This window comes from Synchiropus splendidus, chromosome 18, assembly GCF_027744825.2.
Source record: "Synchiropus splendidus isolate RoL2022-P1 chromosome 18, RoL_Sspl_1.0, whole genome shotgun sequence".
NCBI classification, from domain to species: domain Eukaryota; kingdom Metazoa; phylum Chordata; class Actinopteri; order Syngnathiformes; family Callionymidae; genus Synchiropus; species Synchiropus splendidus.
In genome coordinates this window covers 9,174,948-9,193,623 of record NC_071351.1, presented here as the reverse complement: position 1 = coordinate 9,193,623, position 18,676 = coordinate 9,174,948, and the positions used below count along the sequence as shown (strand labels likewise).

General features: G+C 44.2%; 1 protein-coding gene across 1 annotated transcript in view; it reads right to left on the bottom strand.

Annotated features, from left to right (window-relative positions):
• The window catches only part of samd11 (sterile alpha motif domain containing 11), a 36,711-nt gene extending 24,160 nt beyond the window's left edge, over positions 1–12,551 (bottom strand). Inside the window, 4 exon segments of the mRNA XM_053848461.1 lie at positions 1,719–1,894; positions 10,483–10,574; positions 11,835–12,471; positions 12,474–12,551. Of these exon segments, the coding sequence (XP_053704436.1) occupies positions 1,719–1,894; positions 10,483–10,574; positions 11,835–12,471; positions 12,474–12,536 (968 nt within the window). The 5' untranslated portion in view covers positions 12,537–12,551.
• Positions 12,552–18,676: the final 6,125 nt, after the last annotated feature.

The window sequence follows — 18,676 nt, the reverse complement described above, 5'->3', positions numbered from 1 at the left end:
CAAACTTTGGTTCGTGGGATGGACAAACTTGATGCTTGTTATTAAGCAAACCATTTCAATGAAAACAACATTGCTTCAGACCAGTTCCAGGTCTTGAGGAATGAGTACAATTAGAAGGAAGAAGATGCTAATGACAGCAGATTACTTTTTCCTCAAGGGCCCAAGAGCGACAGACAGACGTTCGCAGGGTGTGACTTTGAGTCCACTGTCGGTTGCTGGGTAATTAGATAGAGACGCTGTCAGCACTTTCTTCTTCAAGCATAGCGCTCAATGGACGACTGAAACAGAAGCTGAGGTTGCCGTGCCTATGAGCCGAAGACATGGAAGTATAATTGACATCAAAACTAATGCAAATGAACGTATGTTGGGTGAGGAATTAAAGTAAAACAATGAAGTTCATGAGAGTTCAGTTTTGAAAGGCGACGACGAAATCAAAAACAAAATAAATGCGCTACTAAAGGAACACAGTGTCTTTTAGAGAGATAATCCTAACCTGCCATTACAATTCTCACCAACTCTGACATGTGAATGAATAAATATATATATATATATATATATATATATATATATATATATATATACTTTACATCCATCGGCCAAATCCAATTTGTTAGGACCCTTCTAGGACTCACTTGCGAAGCCGTGGTCAATGTAAATCACATTTTCATGATTGGACATCCCATTATCCCTTTGTCCAGACCGGCATCAAGGGATAAAGCAGGGGTGAGACGAATGCTCAGGACAGACTGGAGCTGCGGCTCCAGCAAGTCCGTCGCCTCTCAAAGGGTAAAAGCCTGACATATTAGTCATAAGTGTTCTTTAAATTCATTATAATCTTAACACGCCGGCGGCACAAGTGTCAGGGGGAGGGGCAGGCGTTGGTAAACAAGGTTACTGGATCCATTTAAAGCCTCACAGTCGGTGTGTTGTCTGCCATGTCACACGCAAGTCTCAAGACATGGGAAAACATCCCCTTCCTGTAATGAGGCTGCAACAGCTGATTACGATGCAGCGGGGACTTTCAGGCCGTGATCGATATGCTTTACATCTGTCATATTATGGGCCGGCTGATTTCTAAATCATACAAATCAATACTATACCTGCCAAGAGAGTATAGCTCGATATGATAATTATTTTAGAGGCGTAAACAACTTTGATTTTGTCAGTACATGACATATAGCCAGATGCAAGACATTGACATGACAACAGAATTTCACAGTCTATGAGTAATTCACATTTTTTTAAGGACGGATTCGAGTTTTGACTCTTTTTGCTTTTTTACTGATCAGATTAAAGTGATATTCTAACCTAGCACTAAGAAAATCCAATCCTCATCCCAGTCATATTATGCAGATTTGTTTTGACAGTGTAGTGACATGACAAAGTCTTCATGACTTGGAAAGCCATTATGAGCATCGCTGTAACTATAGAGCACAGCAGGTGACCATTTTGAAAATGGTGCTGAGACTCAGGTGAGCCAGACGTTCAATATCAAGTCAAGATGAATTCACACAGTTGGCATAAGCAACAGAGGAAAAAGTACAAACCAATTAACACTTTCAAAGTGCTGCAAACATGAAAAAGCGTAACCATAATGTGTTGGGGGAAATGAATTAATGACACCTAAAAGACAAACAAAATCAGGAAAATATAAACCACGCTGCCAACTGTTAAGGACACGTTTCTAGCGTGCGGTTTCACTGTAATTTAAGTCTCACCTTTTTCTCATAATGTTGTAATGCAGCTCGTCTTCTTGCTTGATATGAGCATGATCTGCGCTGGCCCGCTCACTGCCTTCGCTGTCGTCACTGCTGAAGATGGAGGCCAGCTCCTTCTTGGGGACTCGGTTGGGAGGCAGGGGGATGGTGCGTTTCTCTGCCAATCGCCCACGGTTCTAAAGCCGACAAAATAGAGAAGAGATTTTAACAACTGTGTCCTCAGAACCTCTTTGATATGTTCCTGTAACAATCATTGCACTTGGAAAACAGATGGGACAAATTGTTGGGACATAGGAAGCGGTTCAAAATGCATCTCTGTCTGCTTTAATTTTAGTTCAATGAATTTGTCATGGCGAAAGTTTTTATAACTAAATATCAGCTGTGAGGCTCATGATGCGATAGGAAGCACAAGTATTTGAGATGGTGCTAGACATAAGGGGGACTATGAGGCCCTCGGGGCATTCGGAGGAGAAGATGCATGACCTATACTGTGACCTGGAGAGGTCACTGCAGATTAGCATGGTGCTATCGCGAAGAAGAGTGATGAGGAGAGTGGGAAAGGCGAGGTGACCGGAGAGGGGTGAGAACAGCAGTACGGATGTGAGCTCGTGCATGAGGTGAGAGCAACTGAAGAGAGAAAAGAATGTATTGAGTCAAACATGAGAGAGAAAGTTCCACAAAAGGAACTTGTGTCCGGTGTGGGAGAGCAGACTTGCATTTAGAACTAGATTTCCCTCAGTCTCACTCTCTCTGCCTCTGTTTGAGTGTGTGCCTACATCTCTGCTCCAACTCCCTAACGCCTTCAAGCCCTCCAGCTATCCCTTCCACCACACGCGAGCCCAGTCTGCACCACACCTCCCCTTTCCCGTCTTACTTCCTTCGTTCCTTCCATCCCAAGAGGCGCTGCAGCATGAGTGGCAGGCAAGGGTAGGAGGAGGGATTTGGGGGCTACTAGCCAAGAGGCAAACAGGTGCAGCCCCTCTGGAGTCTCTCAAATGGCAGACATTAAACAGAGTTGGAGTGGGGGGGACTGAAGAAGATAAAAACATCCCCCAGGATGAGCAGGCCAAGGCTATTGCTCATTTCTCTCCATCTTTTTTTCATGCCTACACAACATTTTTGGATTTGCTCCCACGTTACTTCATTCCTGTCACAGCTTTTGACAAGTTCTGCTGCATTTTGTGACGAAGGAGGAGGTTCTACATCTAGCACATGGCCTTAGAAAGTCAGATCCAGACCAGATTGGAGGCCACGATTAGGGGAAACATTGTCGAAAAGAACACGCTCACACATTTGCTGCCACTGTCACATCTGTCAGAAACATCTGGTGAACAGGAACCTTCCACTTCAATGACTCGTGATCGCCCTCTTCACAAGTCTACATGTGAGACATGCACACACCTGTTCCAAAGTCTGTACAAAATACGGTTTTTTTTTCCCCCAGTTTGTCTCGGTCACTTGAAAAAAACATGTCAAAGTAAAATTAGGGCTGTCGCTTGAGAGTGTTCCTGCAGCCACCCACATGGACAGCACATACTCTGGCCAACAGTCCTGAGCCCCCTCCCTTTCATGCCGGAAAGCCCCAATCCTTTCTTTAGTGGCACTGACGCAGAACTGGGGGTGAATTCCCACTGCTTCCGGCAACACTTCCGCAGTACGCGGGCGGGCTCTCCGAAACAAAACACACGCCAGGCAGCCCACATAGCAACATTAAAGGGATGCACAACACACGTTTCCGCACACACACACACACACAAGTCTAAGTGTTAATGTGTGTATGTAAAGCAAAGACAACCATGATGTGTGTGGTCAGCTTCCTTTGAGCCATGGAAAAAAGTCTGTCATAAAAGTCCCACCGAAAGCACCTCTATGAATACTCCCCTCCCACACTCGCTGCACAAGAGAGAGGCCGCCAGTCGCTATATTTCGGCTCCACATTAACACGTTACAGGAATCAATATGCAAAGAAGTAGATACTGACCAACTTATCACACAGCCTAGACACATGACTATATTGATTTATATTATTGAGCTATGTACACGGCTGACCTCAACAGGTGGGACTGGCAGAGGACGCTGTACATTCTTACAGTCTCTCATTTCTAACAAGTAGAACAGTCAATTGTTCTTATCTCAGTATAAATCAGGAGACTGCAAGAGGAATACCACCAGACAAGCACGACTACACCCCCTTTACATACTTAAATATAATTTTATGTTTTGTTTTGTTATTTATTAAACAGCAAGAACTACAATCACAATAAATGGGTCATAACAAAGCCATGAAATATCTCTTCATCGTGTGTAAAGCAAAGGACAGTAACATTATTTCCAAAAGGAAATACACGATTATCATTTCAAATTTACCTACAAGTGATCAATAAAAATAAGGATATTAAGTTAACAAATAAAATGTATTATAATTGCTGTATTGTTGCAATATCTACCTGACAATGGTTTTAAAAACAGCAATAACAGTATTGAATTATTAATCGCATTATTCAACATAGCAGGTTTCACGGTGGATAAAACTAATCTTGAAACTGTAATTCAGATTTAAAGCATAAGTTTCCCAGGGTAAATGTGTTTAAGAAATGAGCTCATTTTTTGTCATTGTTCAGGTAAAAAATGCGCAGTAATCTACTACTGAAATGACTGATAGAACAAGTTAATACACTACAACAGCAAGATCATTCACGCCACTCACTCCCTGACCAACATGTCACACAGAAAACACAACAGTCAAACGTACAAGACCCAATGTCAAGTTCGAATCCAAACATTCATAATGCGTAGCAAGAGTACTTTGTCTGTAAGTGTGGATGTTGGGGAATGGAGTGGTTGTCTAATGGTAGAGCTCTAGAACATAGATAACTTGGGATGCTCCCACTTTCACAGCCAGTCCAGCCTTCCAGAATATCGACTATAGTTGTCGTTTATATGCATAGAAATTGTGTTTTTGTGGGAAAAGATGTGTTTTGTTTTTTCTTTTGTGTTATTTCCTGAAAGGTGCTGTCTGTGCTGCCGGCTTCAACCAGTGCAAGCAACACACAAACTTAGCCACACATGCAGGAACTAACACACAAACACGCACAGCAGTAGTCGCCCGTGACATTCCTGCAGCTGCGGCGCTCTCTCCCCCTTGCACGCGCCCCCTCAGCGATCTCCCTGGGGGACGAATGCCTAATGAGTCACGCGCCTGTCTGCCGTTACCACGCGGTGTGTGTGTGTGTGTGTGTGTGTGTGTGTGTGGAGGTGGAATGGCGGGCCGACTTGGCGCGAGCAAGACTGGGAAGGAAAGGGGGGGTGAAGAGCCAGCAGAGAAGGCGAAACCGCTTTAAAAATGACTGCGAATAGAAGTATGTGAGCATCATAATCACTCTCAAACAACACAACTTACAGCATGTCTGCTGTGTTCAGAGGAAGGACCCAGTCCAGCCACCAAAAGCACAAACAAATCCACTCCTCTCATGTCCTCGGAAAACTGTCCCGACATGTTCACAGGTGCATCTCTGCAGGGCAAGTTTGTCATCTTAGGCTAAACGGAGGGCTCCCGACTGCAAACATGGTAGTTATAACCAGATGATCCTTGAGAAACCGATTCATGTGATCGATTTAAGTGTGTTTGAATTCACAGTCACCAGATTTGCTTCATTTCTTTTTCTTATCTTGATGGTGAATTGCAGTGGTCAGTGGCTAACAAAAATGACGGTGGCCGTTAAAGTCAGAGTCAACTGCAGCTCACAGCCAAAGCACAACAAATGAGGTCAGTAACACGTTTACATTCTTTGGTGATCGGACACAATTAGCTGTGTACATCAAACAATGACTGACTGTTTTAGTTCTCACACCTTTCTTTCAGAGACATGCTGCATCAGACCACATGGCCGACCTTCATAATCTTAGAGCCGCTCACATGACTCTGACTTCTTATTGAAAGGCATGTCTTTACTGTGTTAGATTCCAATATAAATCCTGACGTGTAGCCAAGTGGGGACAAAAAAATGGACTCTTCAACTCTTGAAGAACAGGAAAACAGTGAGAAAGCACTGTGGGGCAAAGAGGCATGCGACCCAGACCCCCGCCTTTCCACGCACATGCACACACACGCTCACCCTCGCCCCCCACGCGCTGAGCGGAGCGGGCAGTTGCAGCCCAGTGGAGCGGCACAGGGCGACGGGAAGCGATGGGGGGAGTGAAGGAGGGGAGTGGAGGGAGTGTGAGAGGCGGCAGGGTGGTGAGGAGGAGGAGGGGAGCCGGGGCGGCGCTGGAAGGTCAGTAGCGGTGCAATCAAGCGTGCCAGCGTGCCTCTCACTCTCCTCTTTCCCTCTCCATCCCCCCCTTCTTCTCTCCTCTCTTTCCCTCTGTTTGGATTGAACCACAGAGAAACCACAGGGGAGCTCTGAGGACAGGTAACATCTCTCTACCAGACAAACACTGAGAGAGAGAAGGTGGCAGGTCAGCTGTCGTCATTAAAGTCATCAGATGTTTCTGGTTTTGTTTTTCACCTGATCAGTAATCAACTTTAACATACTGTGATCAATAACAGATCAGTTATTCCCATCACTCACTCGCCCACATTTTCCCGTGTATAAGTCTGATGACCGACTATTTATTTCAATCCTCTGATGCATACGTACACGTGTTACCTGATAACAGACAGGAACACATTTTCTGCACTAAAATACAAACTCAAATTAAGCATGAGCACAGAACTGTACATCTCTTTTTAAGCAGATGTTTTATCGCTTTTGATGAAGCAGTTATGATATTTCATCAAAGTCCACCATCACAGCTATCATTCACACGAAAACAAAAACGCCACTGTTGCCACTCTTACTCAGATGGGAAAACAACACTAAGATCACAAACCAATTCAGACAAGTAAACTAATAAAAGATTGATTTGAGAAGACGTGCACAGCGATCTCCAAATGGCAAGTCAGAAGTCAGAATGAGCACGATAACAAAAGGAAATTATTAGGTGAAATAATGTATCACAGACATTGTGAAGAAGTCATCTAAAGGTTTGAGAACTTTCACTCCAAAATTCTGCAACGCCTTTCTCAGCATCAGAAGATTTACAAGCAAAAACAACTCTGCATAATTCATTTGGTTAGCAAACAAACAGGAAATACGATTAACTTTGTATTTCCACTGTGGTAGGAAAAAAAACACATGATATATTGATTTTGAAATGTGAGAAGCTGTCAGAAACAACAGACAAGTTCTTCAACACAAGCAAAGTTCTACAGGCTTCTGAGCCACTGGCTATTCTGTTGTTACTATAGCAACATAGCAAATTTTCTTCGAACAGGAACATACACCAGAGTCGGCGGAGTCGCTTTGGCAAGTGCAAAGTCATTCAACAACTTGTGTTACCCTAAACTAAGTAAATTTCAAATTCCAGTGTGAAAGAGGGGACTGTTTTGGTGGGGTTCTAATGGAGACAGTAATTTCCTGCCAACCTTCACTTGTTCTGCTAAGACAACAGAGGAGACGAAGCCTCTCTTATGACAGGACACACACACACACACACACACACACACTCACTCATTCGCATGCACACATTCACACCACAACTGCCGAGCATTTCAAACAATTGCCAAACATAGTTTACCCCTCATTTCTTCATGTTCCAAAAAAAAAAACTGCAGGATCTAACAACTTTCAGCTAAACCTGCCACGTGAAAGAAGCCATCCAAACACAGTTAGTCACGCAACCGCCGGCGCAGAAGAAAGGTGACACACCTTGGCTGCTAATTATCAACGATCAATCGTAAGCTGTTTTAATTGCAGAGTGAGAACATAGCTGAACTGTCGGAGGTGACGAAGATTCAGTTCAGATTGCACTGAGTCGCTCCTGAACTGCTGACACCGCAAATTACCATCTGAGATCTGTGAAAACGGCAGGTGAAATGTCTTCTCACCAGCTGCGCTGTTTTTTACGATTGCCTTTTCCTCCTGCCTGTAGCCAAACCAGATCACTCAAAGTTCAGCCGTCAAACTTGCAAAATATATGTCTGCATGAGGCAATCTGTGTCAGTAGCCAGGCATACGGTGTGTGCACGTGTGCATATGGGAAGAGGGGGTAGTAAAGAGTTGTGGCTGCTATGCCTTGAGGGAAGTCAGAGGAAAGAGACGCCCATATAGGCCATGCAAGTCCTGCTACCTTCGCTCCTCCAGCTAACCCTCACTGCTTCGTGTGTGTGTGTGTGTGTGCGTGTGTGTGTGTAAAAGCGTCACAGTGGTATTCACTTGGCAGTTGAGGCTTCAACACCAGACGAGGAAAAGAGAAGAAGGAGGGAGAAGAGGCTATAACAACAACCTCAAGGCTCTCATATCCCTGCTTACGTCAATAAAGCTCAACGCCGTCATGGCTGTTATTGAAGTTGAACTGCACAAGCAGCAACAAGCCAAAAGTCAATCACATACATACACAAACATGCTAAACGGAGACATTAGCATGCGTTGTTCTTGCCCTGCTTGGACACAAGCACTGATCCCGTGGGTGCCTGGGCCACAGAGAACACCGAACGCTAATATTTTCCAGCACATGTCCACGTCGAGGTTGCACATCCGCCCATTGGTTCTTTCACTTCTGCACTTTAAGTAGCCATGTAGAGTTTTAATAAATAAATAAAAAAGTCATATTATATTGTTAGAGCCAAACAATCACTTTTTTGTTATGTTATTTGTAACGTAAAAATGTGTTATGTTAGTCCACACACACATTAGCCTTGCTCAACTTCAGCACTGAAATATATTAGATGTATGTTATATTTTTAAATTATATTCACAATGCTTCTACATCTGGCTACATACATAGTTAAAATTGGGACAACGCATAAGGGTTATTATGTTCCACTTACTAAAAGTTGCAAACCTCATCTAATAAAATTCAGACGGGAGCAATCCTATCTCAAGATCTGTCCATTCCTGGGCCAGGACTTGTCTGGACAATTATGCATGCAAATTTGAGACTGAAGCTCTGAACACAGCATAATAATCTGATCCAGGGCATGCTCACACACCTGAATCAACCCCGAGCTACAGTTGCTTTGCTACCAAGTTCCAAAAACAGTTGACACCAACAAGTTTGTGTTCAGGAAATTAAGCATGAAGGAGTTATTCGTTTCTGGATTTGGGAAAGGTCTATCAGATCCATCAACTGAGTGTGTGAATCATTGTTGAATAAGGTGGATATGCGTGTGTGTGCGTCTGTCTTATTTACGTATCGGGGGGCATCAAACAAGCAACTGTTGGAAAGCAGAACCGCTGTCTAAGCTTTCAGGTAATTCCATTTGGCTGGACCCCAACGTGACTGCGACTAAGATCTTCTTTCTTGGCTGTCACCAAGTTTACCTGTATCACTCAAACACCTCCGGCTTATACAACCGCAGAGGCCTCGTGTGCCACACACAATAATCAGCAGTAGCCATGCTCAGTGGCACACTAAGCCTCTTACAACCTTCCCTCAAGATTAGGGCTTGGGAGCGACAACAGATGCGCTCCGTGGTGATAAAAAAACACACACTCGTGACCCGACGCACCTGTGTGAACAGATTTGGTGACTGTGAGCCAGCAGTCTGCTCACTAAAAGCTGAGACACACGTACGCACTCGGAGCAGTGATGCTGTAATTATGGCACACCTGCAAGGCCTTAAGGTTTGGCATTGTGCCCCCGGCCAAGCCCCGGGGGGGAGAAGCAGTCGTGCAAAAGTTCATCAGTCAGGTGAGGAAGCTGATTCACTGAGACGGAAGACTCTGACTAATGACACATGACATCAGGCAGCCACGGTGGACATCTCAATGTCTATGCACAAAAGGCTGTTTGATAGCCGGCGCCCTGTGAGAGGCTGAGAAACGGATTTGATATTCATGCTGAGAAAAATTATCATCAAAGTTGACATGTGTGCCTGTGGGGTCTTCATCGCCAAGGTCAGACTGACGCACAACACCACAACACATGCATAGATTCACCAACTGGTTCATTTAATAGATGGAAGAGTCTAGAATTTCCTCTGCTGTGAGGTACTCCTAAAATAAACCAACACCAAAATGGTAGTTAAAAAATATAGTCATAAGAAATAACATGGCAAGAGAGCAAGAAACCAATAGTTGTCGGTAAATAAAGTGCAGGTGGACATAGACTGCCGTAGCGAAATCACATCGTCACAAGCCCTTGTGCTGAAATTTGCAAAATCAATTGGAGTTTCAGCACTGCTGGTCAGTCAGAAGTTCTTGAATTTAAAACGATCACATGAAAAATAAGACTAGTCTATATGTAGCGTTATGACTGTGTGGGAGTTATCTTGTCAATAAAGACTTGATTTTGATGGCTCTTCTGATGTTAGGATGTGGGTAGTCCAACCTTTCGTTGCACTGTGGCTTATTTCATAAATGTAGCTCCACTCAACATCCGGTATCAAAGTGCATAACAATAATGAATAAAGTTTATTCTGCTCTCAAAATGTGTTTGTAGCATTCATATTTAAAAATCTTCAGTCTACAGTGACTACCAGTCAAGCTAAACAACAACTCACAGGCTTATTTATACCCAACAACATAGTTCAGCTAACACTCACTATCACTGTTAACAGAATGTAGTACTTCAACACTTCTTTCTGAAATACCCCTCCATTATAAAACACCTCATGAGAAAGTCCCCTTCATCAGCAAAAAAGTTAATAATTTGTGGAAGCTACAAATAATTGTAGCTGCCCTGAACTTATTCTTCAGCTAGAAGATGAAATGCCTCTTACCACTGGAGATGAAATTCGACAGCCGGGACAGTCACAAATGGGAGGATGCACCTGTAAGATTCCTTTGGACATAAGAGTCTTGAGACTCTTCCCTGCAATGAAAAGAAAAGAAGTAGTGTCAGGCTGGAGGTCATTCATTGAATATCTCCTCGGTTCATCTTCAGACATCAGGTGCCATCAGGACAATGTCAAAATAACTCAATAACTGCATGTGCTTGAGTCTGAATGTCCCAAACTTTCTGTGCTGAGGGAGGGCGACAGCAGCCGACTGTCATGTGTCTGTAGGAATCAGGCTAAAAGATTATTTGGGGTGCAAGTTCTGGTCCTGGGGGGGCGACACCCGCCCCCCAACACATAGAAATGTTTAGCATCTCTGGCTCATTGACCTTGCACGTGTGAGACGATGTTTTTGGAATCATGATGTTCCAGAAACATCATCATATAAATATTTTTATGGCATCATTCAACGTGGAAACATGTTTAATTACGTATCAAGTTCAATATCATTTCATGTGTTTTGTCTTTGTCATCATCGATATGTATTGTTGTCGTGATAGTTAAAAAAAGTGGAAAAATCCCAATCTGTTAAATATGCTAAAATATTTTCTGAATAGAAACTCACGAGAACAACAAGCAGTATCATTGAAGTAGAAAAGTATTGATCAATATGCGATGAGATGGTCAGAATTGTTCTTATCATGTATGATTTCAAAGCATGGTGTGACAACCCATGAAGCAGTTAATGAGATAGGGCAATTGTTTGTTCATTTGAGAAAAGTGAGTTGACATCACTTGCCAGAACTTTGTGTTTTCTCTTTAAATGGTGGAAAAATGTTCATAAACAGCATGTTTATAAAGCATTCTCTTGAGCGTGTTCCTGTCATCTGTCCACCAATGAACACATTGTAAACACAACAGTTCCATATAAAAAAAAGATAAGTCAGAAAGAAAGAAAATTCAGATCATATTAAGCATCACTAAAAAACTAAAAAAGCTTCACATAGGCACAAAAAAGTGAAAATGTTAAGTTCGGGACACCTTTAACACGTGACAGATGCAGTGCGTAAAAGTGTCAACAACAATCAAGTGAGTGTAAGACGACTTAATTTCTTTAAAGTAATTTATTTATCAAGTTGTTGTTTATCCAAGTATCCATGGCTTCACCCTGGTTCCGTTCCAAAAAGCTGCGCGAGCATTTCTCGAATTCAAAGCTTCGGTAGGCTCGTCCAGTACATGCGCCTCTTGTCATACGTCGCCTTTTACGCACCGGCGTGAGAAACCCGTTCTCTTCGAAACTCCTGAAAGTGCGCTTAAAAGTCCGGCTCCGTCCGGAAAGACGGTGATATTCTTACCTTTGTGTCTTATACTCCGTTTCCAGTCTTTGGCGGTCTCCCGTCCACTAACAAACTGGAACTCGTTGGGTGTCAGCCACTCGCCTTTGTACTTAATGGAGGGTCCTTTACTTCCTTGACACAGTTTATTAATATAAAGCAAAGCCTTGTTTTCCCCGCATTCCACCTCGATGCAGGGCTCCCCGTTGTCAAAAAAAGGCTGAAAGTCCGGGATGGAGGAAAACCGCTCCAGCATCAAGTCGTCCGTGTGATGGTGGAGGTGCTGGTGGTGGTGCAGCGCCGAGTCGTGGAGCCCCAAGTACGCGCGGTGATGGGCGAAAATGTGGTCGTACGGCGGCGGGTGCGGGGTCACCACGGGGATCGCGGTCGCATTTAAAGGGGCCAGATATTCGGACTGGTTGAAGGCGGTCAGTGCCATGTCGTCTCCATCCAGACGCTCCTTCTTGATGGCAGGCATGTTAGTGGGAGCCGAGCGCCGGTAACAAGTGAGAAACTGCCCGCCCGATCCGAGTAGAGCGTCCTCTCCGCCTGCGAGCTGGGCTGACCCAGACTTTGAGACGCGTCGCTTGGTTTTACGCAGAGCCCCTGTGTCGCCGGGAGACGGCGGTCTGCTGAAGTTGCCGGGTAGAATCCCATTCACAGTAGTTCGCAGCTCAGAGCTGCTGCGCTCCCCGGCAGCCTCACAGCGTCTACCTCCCACATTTAATCACGCTCTCTGTTAATACCCGACCTGCTGGGCCGCCCCGAGCTCCGGACATTATGGCAGACAACCTGTGGTGATCATTACCTTCAGCAGCAGCACATCCAGCTTGTTATTTCTCCGCCTTTCGGGAAATAAGACGAGCTTTCTTAAAATAGAATTCTACACTTTTAACCACGAAGCGCCCCAAATCGACACAGACTTCATTTTTTTTTCTCGTGATTTTACTGACGAGGACGCGCAACTTTATGGAACAATAACTTATAGATATGAGTTTATAGATATTAAACATGATCAAACACCCCTGACGTGCCAGGTCGGTGCGTCCGTGCTTTGTGTTTAGGCAACGCTGAAGTTTGGACCGAGTCGTTTTTAACATCCGTGCGTGTCGCTCAGGTCCCACTGAAGTTCACAGACACAGACCAAACAAGATTTGCACTCTCTGCTGCTTCACAACTTGGCCCATTTAAAGAGGAGACTCGGTCAGAGCCAGGGAGAACAAGGGGGCTGCGAGGGACAACAACAGGGCACTTATCAGTGACTATTACGTTCTTAAATCAATTGTGTTGGTCATCCTTTACCATCTAACAAAACATTAGTTACTAATAAAATACAAATACGTTTCATCAACAATTGCACTCCACTTATACTACTCAATACGTTAAAAATATGTACACTCACTATCATATTTTTACATGACATTTTTGACGTAAATTCTTAAGTTAATTCGTGTTTGCAGACCTTGACTGGGAAAACACCAATGAGTGAGTTACAATCTTGTGGTCTGACAAAGTTTGATTCAGGTCAGAAGGTAGAAAAAGAAGCTACAACGCATTAGCGAGACATCTTCAAAGCTTCTGTTAAACGTTTCCTAAACCAGACAGGTTTGGAGAAAACACCATCTCTCCACACCGTCGACAGGAAATGTTCTCCTGAGCTCCTGGAGCTCGCAAGCAGGACCACATCTGACCCCCATCAGTGGAGAACCACCCAGGTGGATCTACCACCAACACATGGAATAGCCATTCCAGCAACAGAAGTGGGGTCCAGAGTGCCGTGTGTCAGGGGCCTATAAATCAGGCCAAACTGCCTCTGACACACACAGGAAGGAGGCTCGCCACACCGCAGGGCGGAAGTGGTGCACGGGAAGGCCAGAGACCACAGCCCGGCCAGAGACGGCAGCCAGAACTGAGCAGGCTAAACACACGGCAGACATTTACAAAAACACACGCCGGCGATCTCAACGATGACGGACTTGAGTTTGGCAGGCGTCCTTTTTGGAACAGAAAGGTTGTAATGTCTGAGGGGAATGTAGAGGAATAAAACAGGTAGTGAATCATGAATACACACCGACTTCACACACACAGCTGCAGCACTTACAGAACCATGTATTAGTTAATTCAGACAGAAAATTCCGTATAGAACATCAGTTGAACGTTCTGTGTTCAAAAGTTTCAGGTGGTGCAACACGAGGGGTGAGATAACACCACGTGCACCTGTCAGAATGTGCTCTGGAGCCTACACAGTTCTCTTACTTGTATAGCCCCTTCCATGCTTATCCCCCTTCACACACTGACCATCAGGGTATGCGTTTTGCAGGGATGGAACCGGCCACCACTTAGTCACAGGCTGACCACCATCTGAGTTATGTTGCCCGTACATATCCAACATATTAGCCATATTACACAGCTGAAGTGAGTAAAAAAACTATATGCATAAAAAGGTTCCTAAATGACAGCAGAGTGAAAATACAAATGAAATATGGCTGAAAGATGGCAGGCAACAGATCATCACATCAGTATATCTTACCATAAGAACCAATGATGTGCCTGTACTTTAAAGCAGACAAAAATGACTTGGTGACATTTAAGATGACTTTTGCTCATTTATTTTTAGACACTAAAGCGCAGAGGAGAACTTTTTTCTCTCCTTTACAGCGCAACAATCTAAATGTCTCGGTGGAAACCTTGTTTATAAATGGGTTGGGTTACACTGGAAGAGCCCAGATGAAACTAGTCATGAAGGGGACCACCCTGCCCACACGTACACCCACTCCCAAGTTTTGACTCATCGTATCACAGAGGGATTCCCCACAATTACAGAATGGAAACACTTTGTCAAAGGTTCGAGAGACACACTTTCCATCACAGAGACTTTTGGCATTTTTTTTTTTTTTTTATTGTAGAATAACCCTTTCACGTTTACAGGCAAGGTAACATAGCCTTGGCTTCTTTAGCTTCTAACACCTTGACACCTACACAAACCTGACATGAACACATTAGCTTTTATGTCACACTTTTATCAAGTTGCAAAAACGTCAGAGACTAGGTAATCTATCGATTTCATTCTTACAAATGAAACCAAGACATAGCAAATGAAAATCATCAGCTTTTTAAGTTTAACTAAAACTGAAAAGTAAGATTTAGTAAGTAATAACCATGGCACAATAAAGACTGCTAGTGTAAAGAGTAACCATTACGTTTTTCAAGAGACAAGCCAGAATTATTGTGCTTGTAAATAATCTTTCATCCAACCATCCTGTTGTGCACAAAGATAGCTCTCTCCTTCTCAACCTTGAGAACCACGTGTTCAGAACCTAGACACAAATCCTCTTGCGTTGAGCTGCCACGAAATCGACAACCTTTCCTGTTCACCAATAAAGGTGAGTTTTTGTTTATGCTTTTAATGACTCATAGCTTACAAATGTATCAGCACATTGACACGGACTTAAAATAGTACAAAAAAACAAGAAAAAAAAGTGTCTCTTTAAATGTTATTTTTGTTTAAAAGGTGAACTTAAAACATAAAGTGAACTTATTATGTTGCACGGAATCGTCAATGAAGGTACAGCCCACTTTATTCACACTAAATGACCACCTCCAGACGAATGTGTACAGTACGCGCTCTGACATTGACCAATAAAAACTGACCTCATCACTGTATACGTTTAGCAGTCATACAAGCATTCACTCAAACTATTTATCCGGTCACACAGCCAAAAGGGCTGAAATTGAGCGTTTCCTCCGCGTGCCTTCATCTTCGTCCCTCACTAAACTCCCTTGCACGGCCCCCGCCTCTGCGCCGTCGTTGGCAGCGGCCCCGGAGCCGCAGCACTGCCGGCGGGGGAGAGAAGTAATAAATAACCCGGGGAGAGGAGCGGAGACCGCCGGGCGGTGCACAGTCTGACCTGACAAATACTCACTGGAAAATCATCAGAGGGAGAGAGAGCCCACCCCCAGCGCTTGGAGCCAGTCTCTGAGACATGAGCTGCAAAATATATAGGCCTGGCCGCGCTGGAAAAAGAAAAAGAAGACAGAAGCGTCTCCGTCTCTCCCCCTGTCAGCATCCAGACACCACCGGAGACACGGCGAGGGCAGCCTAATTAACTATTTAAAGCCCAGTGTAAATTCCTCTTAAGGATTCTGCTCAGAACTGAGTTCCCGAACACACAAAGTGGAATTGATAAAAGGAAGGGGGAAGTGAAGAGGGCCAACTTATGGCCGTGTGTTTTTGTCGAGTATGTTTGTGAATGAACCTCCATGAGCCAGCTGCAGTCTCCTCCTCTCTTACAAACCATATTCTTATCTTTGCTATTGCATCACAAGAAGAAGAAGAAGAAGCCATCACACATCACTGTGCCTTGTACTCTTCCAAGAGTTGGACAAGAGCACACAACACGAGTGCTATGAAGGCCCGTATGCAACTGACTGGGCAACACGATGACACATTTCCATCACAAATGTTTCTGCAACTTCATGCGTTAGACATGATCCACAGCTGATGCACTACTCTTACAATGATAAAGCAATACTCTCAGGAATAGTCCCAGGAAACATGGCTTGAAGAGGCCACACTGTTGATGACAAAGACTGTTTGATGCTAATAGAAAATGATGGGGCGATGTGTTTAATCCCTGTGAAAAGTGTACCAGCTCCTAAGCTACTGACCACACAGTGAATTTGGCAAAAATGGGTTTAGTGCCCCATGAATATATTTGATCACACTGACACTGTTCAACAAAGCAAAAGTATTGGAATATTAGCAAGCGCTACAGCGATACTACTGCAACATTTGAAATTGAATTGGAGCAGAACCCCCAAAACATTGCCAAAGTACAATTATTTTCACCTGAATTAGTAGGCAATGGCCTAGCTAGGCCTACACATGGACTGGCCATACTGCCATCTGCTGGTTGTCTCCGGCAGTGTAGTGGAGAGCAAACTAGCTTAGTGTGTGCGCAGGAAGAAGCAGGAACCACATTTCTTCTGCGCAGGTGTGAGTTGAAACTCCCATTTATTTTGGCTCCAATATGCGAGACCTCACAGTGCTGAATCTGCAGCATAACCTCGGCCTTCGGAGGACTCACGTCTGTTTAAAAACCTAACTGGTGTTGGGCAAACATGGCCTTCTTACTCTTGAATTTTCAGCGTTGGCAAGTAGTCAGAGTAACATTAGACTTTGGAAGGGGGGGTGAGAAGGGGTTATGCTGTCGTGCCGGCGCCCTGAGCCTCCCCCAGCGGATCTTGGGGGTCAGGCGGCTGTCTGTGATCCCACACAGCGGCTCTTCCACATGGGATTTATTTTCTTGCTGGATGGGCAGGCAAGCGGCCCAAGAGGATTCTCATTTTAGACCAGCGTCGGTAGCTGTCAACGCCAGACGACAGAGGCGAGCGGACACCCGACCCCAAGTATCCTCCCTCAACACTCCCCTTTAGTCCCTCTTCCTCCCCCTACGACACACGCACGCAAGCACACGCACACACACACACACAAACACAGTCGTGCTTTAACTAAGGCAAAAATAAAACTTCATCACACGGGCCCGACTAACTTTCTTAGACTATTTGCACCTCCATCGTTGATAACAAAACCTTGTGATAAACCAAAACTCTCAACAGACACAGGGAGTCAGGTCTATCTGGCATTAAAAAAAAGCACAGCGTCCTTCCTCACTCCCATGTGGCGTTAATAATTTGTGTAGTAAAAGGCACGCTGCCTTGCTGAGTTTGTGGGAGTTATTGGCACAGTATTCCCAACCATATTTGTGTGAGGCAGTGATAGGAACATAAATTATTTCTTATCTTTTCGGCAATCCATTTTTCAAAGGAGAGTGTTTGAAGGGCAGCGGCTCTAACAACCAGCGCCCACTATAGCAGGCTACATTAGCTCTCCAGATCTCTGAGCCAATCAAACTGATGAAATTCAAAAGGGACGTACATGACTTGTGAGTTTCACTGAGTCATCCCAGACTGGGTACATCTATAAACACTACTTCCAAGTTGATAGGAATTTATCCTTTCCTCTAAACACATTTTTCTCTTGATCTAAAGTCTTCTCCTTTCATAAGGCGGCAGTCAATAACGTTTTCCCAAGATCAACTTGCTTTTTGAGGATTAAGAACTAGCCCTCCAAAAGTGTGTCAACACCCTCACTACTGACTATTGAAGTAAAATGCTGTACACCACTGCGGTACAACAAAGTAAGGTTATTATAAACCAAATGAGCTTTTGGGTTTAACACACTGAATTGGAGTCATTTGAAATTCAGGCGAATAAATGTCAGAAAAAGAAGGAAGCTCAATAAGTTATCTTTGACTCACAATGGAACAACTGGCTAACAGAGCAACTAATATCAGAAGACAAACCAGGACATGATCAACACAAAATCTTGGCCAGCAAAACACAAATGCCTGCTTGTAAAGAAGCAGTTGGAGCTCACACAGCCACTATTGATTTTTCTCTTCTGTGTGATGTGAAACCAGCAATCAGCAGTGCGGTTCGAAATAGCCTGAAACTGCAGACGAGACGTCGATGAGTCGCCAACACATTTCAATTAGCAGGCCGCCCTGGACGATCTCTCCCTTGGGGCAGAGAGCGCTGACCGTCAGGCACACCCATGTCCGGGCAGTTGCATGCTGATCCCTCAGAGACCCATAAGAAACCCAGGGAATATTTAAGATACCTGAAACCCAAGTGAATTTTAATATTTGATATGTCCATCATTGTAATGAGTCTTTCTTATGGTGCTACTTTCCATTCTAGAAACTGTGCAACCATCATTCTTAGTATGAGACTAAACTCTTATACACTCAAACAACTGACAACCAAATAGCAGTGAAAACCAAGGCGTGTTCCAACGGTTG